At 32.4% G+C, this 12124-nt stretch overlaps 1 protein-coding gene across 1 annotated transcript; it reads left to right on the top strand.

The window, feature by feature from the left end:
* The first annotated feature begins 994 nt into the window (after positions 1–994).
* Positions 995–12035, top strand: LOC110811141 (uncharacterized). Its single transcript, XM_088211614.1, has 11 exons — positions 995–1462; positions 2738–3205; positions 3596–4093; positions 7371–7478; positions 8511–8570; positions 8786–8888; positions 9546–10122; positions 10589–10727; positions 10863–11030; positions 11118–11228; positions 11564–12035. The coding sequence occupies exons 1-10, from the start codon at positions 1187–1189 to the stop codon at positions 11172–11174; spliced, it is 2454 nt and encodes an 817-aa protein (XP_088067740.1). The 5' UTR covers positions 995–1186; the 3' UTR covers positions 11175–11228; positions 11564–12035.
* The last annotated feature ends 89 nt before the right edge of the window (positions 12036–12124 follow it).

The following is a 12124-nucleotide window of genomic DNA, read 5'->3' as shown; positions in this document are numbered from 1 at the left end:
GCACAAGTTTTTTAAATTGTATTTTGACAACCGTTTTTCGATTTTTCTTTCAAAAATATTCTCATAACCCAAATTTTCTCCCATTTTTTCCAAAATCATTTTCAATTTCATCATCCATCAAATTTCCTTCATTTTTATACTAAATTTAAATTAAAAAATTAAAAAATTATATTTATAAATTAATTTAATTTATATTAAATTAAATTTGGGCATTACAAATTTGGTGTTAGAAATTTACAAATAAAAAGAATTGGGTGGTGGAAATTTGGGTCTTCAAACGTGGAATTATTTAACTCAATTCAAAATTTCTTTCAAACAAATTGCAATCATCACCACCCGATTTGGTGGTAGAGTTAATAGTCATGTATATATATATATATATATATATATATATGTATTTGTAACAATGACCCATATAAAAAAGTACTTGCAATTTTATTTTTTATATTCAATAAATGAATAAAATATAACTTTACCAACCGAAACATAAAGAGGAAAATATATATTTGGCTTTTCACAACTTCATAAGAAATTTACATTTCGTATTTATTTTTGATGAAGATTCTTAAATTGTTAAAATTGAGATCTCAAACAATTAATTGAAATTGAAATTATAAATTATAAAGATCTTAAAAAATATATTCTCCATCTTATTTATTGTGACTTTATTAAATAGTGAAAGATAAATTTCATTTTTTTTATAAATATCATGTAGAAATTAAACTTTTTGGTGGAAATTAAAACTAAAATTTTTAGGCCTTAATTTTTAAGTAAATTATAAAATCTTCTCACTAAATGAAAAATTAAAGAATCCATTCTGAAACGGACCCGTTGATCCAATAGGCCCAATTCAAAACCCGAATCCCGATCCGGATCCCCGTTGATCTAATAGGCCCAATACAAAATCTGAAACCCGATCAGTATCATCCCGACCCTTTGATCCAATAGGTCCAACCCAAAATCTGAATTCCGATTCGGATCATCCGGTTTCCGCTAATTGGATGGATTCTCTCTGTACCAAAATACCATTTCTTTCTCTCTCTCTCTCGCTCTCTCTCTCTCAGACTCTTGAGTGTTTCAATCGACGGCCAAATACATCGTGTTTGAGACTCTGAGCGTTTACTGCAAGGAGAAACACGCTGTACGAAAACCCTAACCCTAGATTTTCTTCATCACGACAGCCTAAATGTTCCATCCTCGACAGCAACCGCCATCTCTGCCATACTTCTCTTACCCGACGCATTATACCCCTAATCTTAACCCTCACGTACCTTTCTCTCTACCGATTTTCACTCCTGCTGAGCAAGTTCTGCGCCCACCCGGAACAGAAACCTATGCTAACCCGGTTACGCACCCGCTAGCCCATGTTGCGTCTGCCGCATCAACACAATGCTTCCAGGACCTAAATGCGGGTTCTCGGAATTGGCTGGTTGGAGGGGCTGAAGCCATTAGATATGATGCTGTAAGTGCTTCTTTGATGCTGCTTTTCTTCTTCTTTTGTTTGTTCCCTTTCTGAATTATGCTTGTTTAAGTGGTATTGGTTTCTTTTTCTGGAGTATTTTGTTGTGGATTTTTGCAGGCTTGTTAGCCTTGTTTGATTGTAAACTATTGCAATCTTTTTCTTGCATTTTAGATATGGATATTGTTGAAACTGATGAAGGAGGATGTTAGTTATTTTGATGTTTTTTTTTTAGATAAAAAAGAGAAATGCGATTAAAATGGATATTGTTGAAATTGATGAAGAGGATGTTAGTTATTTTGATGTATGCATATGTACTATTTGAATTGTTTCTTTTTTAGTGGACTGATTACAGTTTCTGTCAAAACAAACAGCTCAATTTTTTAGTGTCCATTTGCTCATCTGCTCAATTTTGCTTTATGTATTAATAAATTCAGAAGTTCCAACTACCTACTTGAATATACTTCTTTATTTTCAATTTTGAAGGTTCCTTGATGGGATAGCAGTAACAGTATGGGGCCTTCTGTAGTATGCATATTATCAGCTAAAGCTCTACAAAGGGAATTTAACATTACTTCTACTGGATATTACATTTTCTTTAAAAATATGGTTACTAAAAGACATTTATGCTGGGTTTGGTTAATTTTTCATTTAATTCACAGTTATTTTCCTAGTTCTAATTTTCATATAGCATTGATATGCATAATTAGGACATAATTTATTTCGTATACTATAATTTCTTTTGTATGAGTTACTACCCATATTCCCGTTTGAAATTCCTTAGGTAGTAAGAAATGCAGGAATTGAATCCTTTAAGGTGCAGTTGCTGGTCATTGAAAAACAGTAAGGTTATCTTTAGAATAAATCTAGTATTCGGGTGTAATTTATTTGCAAATACAGGCTTATTTCCATTAGAAGATAAAATTTTCATATGGAATTAGAATAGTGTAATTTGGAATTTATTATTCTAATTTCACATAAAAATTCATATATACTCAGTCTTTTGTCGTCCTAACAGAATTGGCACATTTTCCTAATTAAACGAAGTGCAGATTTGCAAACGAGTTTTACATTATTTCTGAACTTATTTCAAACAAAGCCTAAACAATTTTTTAGGTAGAACTCAAGATTGAGTGGGAATTAGATGGGAAATTAACTATGTGCAACCTTAATGTTCTAAATGCAGATGTTGCAGTTGTTTACTTTACCGGTTTGTTACTGGTACCACTCTTGCCATCAATACTGAGAAAAGTGAAACTTATGATTTGTGATTTGCAGGTAGCATTAATGCATACTGGTTTGAACTCTTTGGGAATCAGCAACTGGGCAAATCAGGCCTTGGAGAATGGTGTCTCAACAAGCACAGTGAAGCAAGGCAAGGTTTGGTGTGAGGTTTGCAATGTTGTATGTAATAGCAAAGATGTCTTTGATAAACACGTGACAGGGAAGAAACATGTGAAGAATTTGCAAGTTAAAAATAAACCTAGCACAACCAGTAGCACAAGCTTGGCTGGCCAGACAAGCAGTGTTGTCGGACAAATGATTATTGGGACTTCTGATGTGGCTTCTCGTCAGGGTTTGGAAGTAGAAAAACAGACTGTCCAGGGTTTGGAAGTAGAAAAACATACTGTTTTAACTGGTGGTGCAACAACTGATTCGGTCAGGGTTTGTACCATATGCAATGTTACTTGCAATAGCCAGGAAGTTTTCAATGAACATATAGCTGGAAAGAAGCATGCTATTCAGGTGAATTAGAACCTCTTCCACTGATACATTTAGATCTCTTACTTCCTTTTCCAACTATGCTTTCCTTTTTCTTGGTATATAGGTATCTGTATTATACATGGATTTATATAGCCAACTCTGAAAATTTATTCTGACCTTTTCCATTGATAAGTTTCTTTTTCTGCTTCCCTTCTGAGTGATGACTTTTTTTCTTCCTACCTAGTACTACTAACAAATAATATCTTTTTATTGGGACTTAGGTTATACATGGATGTATATAGCCAGCAGCTCCGAAACAATCTTAAGTTTCTCTGTTGCATCATTCATATATACTTTTTTGCATTCATCATTTCTTCATTGATTATGGTTATCCTCAAAATTAATAAAATATCTTCCTTCTTTACCATGTAGGCGGGATTAATTCCTGTCGGTGCAGTCAAAGTTAATAATCTCAGCAGTTGGAGACATCGAGTGAAGAAACCCAAGTTTGTTCAATCTTCATGGTGCGACGTCTGCAAGATCAACTGTAATAGTACCGAAGTCTACACGAAACACCTGCTGGGAAAAAAACATCAGAAGAACCTTGAGAAATTGGAAAAATCTAAAAATGAAATATGCTCTTCCACCTCAAACATTGCCGAAGTTAAAACGAACGAAATTATCGGACCAGCAGAAAATCCAGTGGCCAACAAAGGTAAGAGAGCGGCATTGACTCAGGCAAATTTGGAGACAAAGAAACGGAAAGTCATGGAAGGTGGAACATCAGCTAGTGCTGTCAAAGTATGCACTATATGCAATGTGGTATGCAATAGCCAGACGGTGTATAATTCTCATGTTGGTGGGCAAAAGCATGCAGCAATGTTGAAGAAACATGGAGGAATTGTTGACTCTCAATCAGTTGTTGCTACCTAAAGGTACATTAGTTGAGAAATACCATAAAATGAAAATGAAAAGGCTAGGAAATTATTTTATCTGGTTCCTAGGATCGTTTTATATGCCCAATTGTAGTTGACCCATGTCCAAAATCATCTGCTTTCTACTGTTTTTATTGTGGAACTCTAGGTACAAGCCACAAGAATGGCAAAGTATAATTAGGGGAAAGCATTCTGGTTCAGTTAAAAAAAAATTTTGATAGTCAAAGAGATCATCGATTTGAAACACTATAATTGATGGAACCGGTTGAATTATACCAACCGAGGAAGGATGTAAGTGGACTTGGTAAACTTGAACTTAAAAATAAGTTAATAGTTCAAGTCTTTTGATATTTTGTAAATACATTAAATGACAGATATCAATAAACAAATTGATTGCAAAATTTAAAGGAAATGAGCAAATGCCAAAGAATAAATTAACTAAAATCTAAATTTTTTGAGATCTTGTAAATATATTAAATAAAAATATTAATTACACACACGCACATACATATATAATAGTGAAATAAACTGAGTAAATACCAAAAAAATAAGTTAAAAAAAGTTTCCATAAATTGAGCAAGGGTCAAAGAATAAGGTAATAAAATCTAAATTTCTTTAAATTTTGTAAATATATTAAACAACAATATTAATCAAGCATGCATATATATATATATATATTAAATAGTGAAATTTATGAAATATTAGATCGGAATATATATAATATTTAATTTAAAAATAATTATTTGTTGTTTTTTTAATTTTTAACCAACTTAGCTAAAAATTTAAACAAGTCGAATTGTGTCTCTGTAAACTTATTCAGTAAGCATTAATTTTCAATTTCTGAAACTGATTTTTAGAAGTTTATTAATCCTACTTTATTGTAATACATAATTTTACTATTTTATTTTCATTAAGGTTAATATATACCAATAATAACATTCCAGACGTACGGAGCAAGTTCCCCAAAACCTGACTTCATCTTTGGTGCTAAATTCTATGAACCATAATCTCTAGCATGATTGCATGCAGATTTACAAAATCTGACTACTCTAACTTGGCAAAATTTTATTTTTTTAACTTCATAAATAATCATTCCCTATAATTTTTCTTCAATTATTATTAAAATTAATATGATATCTCAATGTATAAAATGGTTTTTTGAAAAATAAAGATCATAAAAGTTTATATTATGGTTAATTATGAATTTATAACTTTTTATCTGTAGTAAAATCTGAATCGAATTGAACTAAAAATATAATAAAATTTTTAATTTGATTTTTTTTTACTACTTTTTCAATTAGTAAATTAAAAAAAAACAATTCATGCATTTTATTTTAAATTGAATTAGATAAAAAAAAGAAAAATCGATTCGATCCAATATGAATTAAATTTAAAACAATTCAATCTTTAATATAAATGCTATCCGTACTTTGTTTTTAGTCCGATTTATTTGAATGCAGTCATGTTGAATTTCGTATCGTTGTTCACCTCCGAATTAAGGAAGAGATGCATTATGAAGTTCTCCAGATTCCAATTTTGCCCATTGAATATTAGAACAAGTATCTCTCAGTTTTTGGTTTCACAAGAAGCAAATGCAATTTAAATAGGCAATCCAGTTTAGGTGCTGAAATTTAATTCAATTCAAACCTTGACATGGGATTTGATTTAACATTTCCCCAAACTGAAGATAATAGAAAGCAATGCCTTCAAAAAATTATAATAATATCCCAAAAAATGTTATTACACAAAATTTATATATATATATATATAAATCTCTTACGAACTTTTTATAGAACAAGATAAATAATTTGCATCATTTTTTTTTATTTTCACAATTTGTAAAAAAAATTTACATTTTTAGTTCATTTAAAAATAAAAAAATCTATAATTATCTTTTTTTAAAAAATATATATATATATTTTTAATTACATATATATACCAATTGAACTTTTGTAAAGGAAGAAGTACAAATTCCTATCTTTTGCTTAAGAAAATGAAATTTGCTTTCTTTCTTTTTTCTTTTTTTTTTTTTTCAAATGAAACTAACGTTTTTTATTGCCCATAGTGTTAATTTCGGGTCAGGTATGTTCTTCTAGGCTCCATATTGATATTGACCCGACCCGACTCGAGCCGGACCCATTTCTCCTTTAAAAAAACTGGATTGCGCTGGCAGCTGGCTATCGGGAACAGCAAGAAACATAAAATTTGAAAAATCTTCCGGTTAAAATCATAAAACCCAATCTCTCAAGAAGAAACGCTCTCTGTTCGATTGAAATCAAAGAAAGATTGCAGGTACCAGGTTCCGATTATCTTCCAAAGGTTAATGTCCTTTTCACCATCTCGATATGAGCATTTAGATATACTATGCGTGTATGATTTGGCTTTTTTTGCCCTTTAAGATTTTTAGGAATATATTCTGCACGGAAACTTTTGGCATTTCTTAGTCCTCATTTCCTTTAGAAGATGGAAAAGACTTTATAAGTTTAGGTTGTTTTTATTATATTTGTGTTTGTTACTTTTTTGTTTGTTGTTATTTAATACTCGTCTAATTTTCTATTTTATTAAGATTTTTTTTTTCGGTATCCTGCGAAAATCAGAAACTGATGATTTTGCTTAACTCGGTTTTTTGAGCGGTTGCTTAGTTCTGGTTTTGATTTTAGTTCAGGAGTTCTTATGGTGGGTTTGATCATGTTGTCAATTGGACCAAACCCCTGTTGCCATTTTTAGAACTTTTTTTTTAATGTTCTTCTGTTGTATTAGTAGCATAATTCTTCTGTTTTGGATTGATAGATAGACGAATATAGTCTATGGATGCTTTATGTTTTTGTGTTCTAGAGAAATTTTGGTGCCTGGTAGTACGTATGGGGAAACCATAATTTTCATAGAGACTAGATAAACAAATTTTCATGTGGCATGTAAATAACATCTCTGTTCTCCCATTTCCAAAGTACAGCAGTTGACTGCCACTGCCATCAACTGTTATAGTTGTTAAAACTTGGTTATTGAGTAAAACAGTCGAGTATTAGTACTTTACATTTTGGTAGTTGTTAAAACAATGGTTCAATATGTACTAATGGCTTTGTTTGCTTGTAAAAATGCCAAAATTTTATGTTCTTTAATGATTAGTGCATATATTGTTCTTGATAACTCCTATGCTGCATCACATCATCTCCATGTCATGTACTCTGATTTGAATGGTTTTTTTTAATGAACAATCTTTTGATATGTTAATACAGGTAGGTAATCCTGTTGTATGTCTGTGGCAGTGCTGAAGTTCCATACGTAAAATGTCAACTAGATCCAGTAGTAGCTCCAGGAGTGATGCCGATAACTTTTTTGATGTTGAGGAACTCTTACAAATTGGGACAAGATGCAGAGAGGTATATGCTTATCATCTTTCCTTGCATCATGATAATTTTGGTTGAGAAACGAACCCCAAGCTTATAATCCTTCTTTTGTATTTTCATATGTGTATCAAACAGCTCTTTGTATCTTATAGGTTTTTAAAAAGCTTCCAGTAGCACCCTTATTTGTGTATTTAGTTAAGTAAATGAAAAGCAGAGAAGAAGAGAAAGGTGGATAAGTAACTGACAATGAGAGGAGAAGCTTCAAATGGAAAAATGACCAAAATGCAGTTGACAAAACATATTGGTCTGTCAAATATAACAAAGATTGGGATTTCATGTTACTATTTGATACATTTCTAAAACACATGGGCGCTAATTAATCTTATTAAAGAGAAAATGAACTATCTGATACAAAGATGAAATGCTACGAAGTTTCATGATAATAAACTTTATTATATTGTTCTGTGTTTCACAGATTCCATTTGAGTCTTCTGTTTGTCTAAATTATTTCTTTATTTTTAAAATATGTGGTTATTGAACTGTTTTTGGGATAATCCCTAATTCCCAATGAACTTGGCTAAAGACCTACTTGAGGTTGGGGCCTCCACAATCAAAAGTATACTAAATCAAAGATTAGAAAAACATGTATTGAGAATTGGCTATTAACCCACTTGAGTTAGTGAAACTCTCCTTGTTATATATTGGATTTTCATGCATCAATTTATCAACACTTGCAATATGGTGACTAATTTTGAGGCAGTGAAACTCTCCTTAGTATACATCTATTTCGTTCATCAATTTATCAACACTTACAGTTTTAGAAAAATTGGTGCCAAATACGTAATACCTGACCTCCAGTAACACATGCATGTCATAAAGTCAGAAATTTTATATTATAAAATTATCTAGTTCTTTTTGGAAATACTATAAGATTATCCATCTTGATTCTTATTTATCTTAAAATACCAGCTGCATTCCTTTTTCATTGACTGTCTAGAACGAAATATGTTTTTTATGTGCTTTTCATTGCGTGCTTATTTTCCCTTTCCATTATTCTTGGTGCAGCTACGGAAAGAAAAGGATATGTTGAGAGAGTCACAATCCCAGAGTTTTGAACTAATCAGGGTAATTCTTACTTTGCACTTTTCACAACCCTGGAGTATTCTGGCTTTAAATAAGAAAATATGATCATTTTGAGACAAGTTAAAAGGTCTATGCTGTGTGATATCAATCCCTTGAGTAAACTAACTGATTTGAGATTTGTTTGCTTGGTTTTTTGGTTAGTAGGCATTCATTAATTAAAAAGAAAAACTACAAGGTCACATTTTTTTTTAATGCAGAAATTGGAATTACATGAAAAGTCATTATCAGAAGCTCGTCTAGAAGATAAGAAGCACATCCAAGAGTTGGAAAGAGAGCTCAAGAACTGCTCTCAAGAAATAGGTAATGATTTTATAGCCATTTACTAAGGTTATACATGGTAATGTAACAGTCATTTGCTAAGAATATTATTACTTTATCTTTAGCTATATTGACACAAGATATATGATGCTAGCAACTAATGGCGTTCAATTTGTCAACTTATTGTTTGTCCGTTTTGTCAGCATTTTCCTTTTTCATTATATGTACGCCAGACATATAACAAACTTAAACCATGTTTTTGTAAATTTTTTCATGGGATAAAGTATTAGCAGCCTATTTCACTGATAGGAACTGAGTTTCAGAATTTTATTTAGACCCTACCTGTTAGTTATTTCATCAAAAAAAAAAAAGAACTACTTGTTACTTGCACTAACATTTAAATTTTGAATTAATAAAAGAATGATCAGGTTGCATTTTTTGGGGGGAGCTTGTAAAAGGAATTTGTTCCAATTTTAATCATAAACAAATTGGAAGTCTTTTTCTGTTGTTGTTAATGCTTGGTGCTATAAATTTGTTATTCTTCCATGGCAAGTCCCAAGAAGATCATTACCAAGAACTCGTTGGCATGACGCATGTAAGTTAATAATATTAGAAGGTGTATGAATAATGGTTGGTACTCTGTAAATCACTGCCTACCTTTTAGACCTGAGGTTTAGTTGCTTTTATGATTCATCGCAGATTACCTGCAAGACCAACTAAATGCGAGCAACACAGAGGTAAACTATTTAAGTGAGCATGTTTGGAGGCTTGAGTCGAAGTTAGCAGACATGGAAATTTTACAGGATCAAATTAACCACTTGAGAAATGAGCTAAGGAAATCTACTTCTCGGAATTTCCAGTTGGTGCAAGAACTCAAGAGTAAAGAAGTAGAGCTGCAACACTCAAGATCATGCATAGAGAAACTTGAAGAGTCTATTTCAGTTTTATCACTAGAGTCCCAATGTGAAATAGAGAGTATGAAGCTTGAAATACTGGCTCTAGAGCAGACTTACTTTGAATCTGAGAAAGTGCAAGAAGAAAATGTTCAAGAAAAAGCTCGGATGAGTGAGTTAATTGAAGAGCTTCAGGTTAAATGTCAGAATGCACAAGAAAACATTAAATATTTAGATGAAGAAAACAAAGAGGTGAGACAGAGGCTTGTTATATCTGAAATGAATGCTAAAGCTTTCTGTCAAAAAATCGAATTATGGCTGGAAAACAATGATAAAGCAGAGGTGGAAACAGAGAGCAAGCTGACTATATCAGAAGAAATGAGGCAAGTCGGAACTTAAAAATTGCATTCTTTGTTACTGGATCTTACTGGACTTTTAGGATGTTGATTGCTTATTTTAAGTCAACTTGATTAATTTTAATTCAGAAGCTCGTGATTCCTGTTGATTTCTTGTTTTGCTTCTGTCGAAAAAAGAGAGCATGTGTGTGTTTTAGGTGGGAGAGGGGAATTTGAGCAGTCTTTATTAATTAAAGCTTATATCCCGGACTTAATTTTCAATCAGAGAGAACTGAACAATGAGAAATCCTTGTCAAGGTTGGGCTTAGGGGCTGTCCAACTAGTTTACAACTAGTTTTTATTACATCAATGTTGAAAGAGTGGTGATGCATTTTTAGGTGTTTGTTTATGTGTCTTTAGATTCTATCATATTCAGTTGGCTCTTGAAAAGTTCACCTGTACTGCTGTACCATAGTACGATTTTAATAATTTTCCTGTTTTAATAATTTTTCAGAAGCACCTGCGGTGAAGCTTTGAATGCAGTCCTTTCCAAATTGGCATTAGTACTGGCATCAGGTGGAGATTTTAAGGAAAAGTTGGAGAGTGTCTCTCTTAAGATGAGTGAATATGAACTTCATGTTAAGAAGCTCAAGGTATGAGTTATCACATTTAAGGAACTATAATCTTCTTGGAGTTCAATTTTAAATTTGGCTTCACAATGTTTCAGTAGAGTTTCGAGATTTGATTTCTTCTTCTTAAGTGGCTATATTTATTGTGCAACTGAGTAGGATGAATTGAGAGAGGAGAAATTGAAAGCAAAGGAAGAAGCAGAAGACCTAGCGCAAGAAATGGCTGAACTCAGATACAAAATGACAGGTTTGCTTGAAGAGGAGTGTAAGCGTCGAGCTTGCATAGAACAAGCATCATTACTCAGAATAGCTGAGTTAGAGGCACAGGTGATAATTCTATAACATGCAATTTTTTTTAATCTAGAAAAGGATCTTGTTAAAGTCAGGGAATCTGATTCCTTTTTATTTTTGAAGATTAAGAAGGAACAGAAGAAATTCTTTTCTGCTGTTGGGCAACTTCACGAAACATAGAAATTGAATCAACATGAAGTCTGGAGATTGATAACTGGAAGCTGTTGATAAGAGGTTTGCATTGTTCTCACCTTCTCTACTTCGGACATGTTTTGACTTCTGATTCCAATACAATCAATATGTTTTCTATGTCTTTTTGTGTAATTTCCTAAAGATGGGTTTTTCTCTATTAACTTTCTTAGTCCATTCTTGATTGACAATGCTATCAGTAGGAAATGAATGCAGTTCTCCCTTACAAAAGATATGGCTGTTTTACCCCCTAACTTTATCCAGTCGTTTTTGGGTACATGAGAAGAACTTGCTAACATTCATCTCGTGAACAATGCCAGCATGCATCTAGATTCCTATTTTTCCTAAATTCTGCTATTAAAATTTATTGTTTTGTGCAGTAATGCAGATGGAACGTAGCCTTGATGTGTTGTGTTTCTAACATGTTGAAGGATGTCCCGGGTCCGGCTCTGGAGGTTGCATTGAAAAAGATGCTTTAGATACTGAAACTCCTCTATTTTGTTAACTGCTTGATGCATTGCACCTCATGGGGCAGTCTCATGTACCAAGGTTGGTGCTGCATGACTAAGGACTGAGTGTTGGCTTCTGGTGCAAGAGTCTAATGGAAGGTTAAGCTTGAAAACCATACTTGGTAGAACCTGCCTGAGACATACATGCTTGCAGTATTTCTATTTATAGGAGTTTCATATCTGATTATCAGATGTGAATTTAAGATTTTTCATTTCATTCACATCTCTTCAGAAGAAAGAGCTAGTGCTTCTAGCTTTGTGTAAAGAAAGTGAAATCTGTCTTGTGTGTCAAGTATACTGTATATTATTGGTGATGTTCAAATTTCTGTGAAGTTCTCTTTCAGGATTGCCTGAACTTGTGATCAAAATCGTAACGGATTAAAAAAAGACGGGTAGAGTAATTCCTTGATGGTTAAGAAACTATGAAGTAAA

This window comes from Carica papaya, chromosome 9 (assembly GCF_054855325.1).
Source record: "Carica papaya isolate Zhongbai chromosome 9, ASM5485532v1, whole genome shotgun sequence".
In the NCBI taxonomy this organism is placed as follows: Eukaryota; Viridiplantae; Streptophyta; class Magnoliopsida; order Brassicales; family Caricaceae; genus Carica; species Carica papaya.
This window is presented reverse-complemented; position numbering and strand designations above follow the sequence as displayed.

Excerpts from the sequence above, each read along its gene's own strand:
- LOC110811141 (XM_088211614.1), top strand. The coding sequence starts at position 1,187 with ATGTTCCATCCTCGACAGCAACCGCCATCTCTGCCATACTTCTCTTAC. Across the intron at positions 4,094-7,370 it reads CTCAATCAGTTGTTGCTACC|AGTTCCATACGTAAAATGTC; the intron begins TAAAGGTACATT and ends TGGCAGTGCTGA. Across the intron at positions 10,123-10,588 it reads ACTATATCAGAAGAAATGAG|AAGCACCTGCGGTGAAGCTT; the intron begins GCAAGTCGGAAC and ends ATAATTTTTCAG.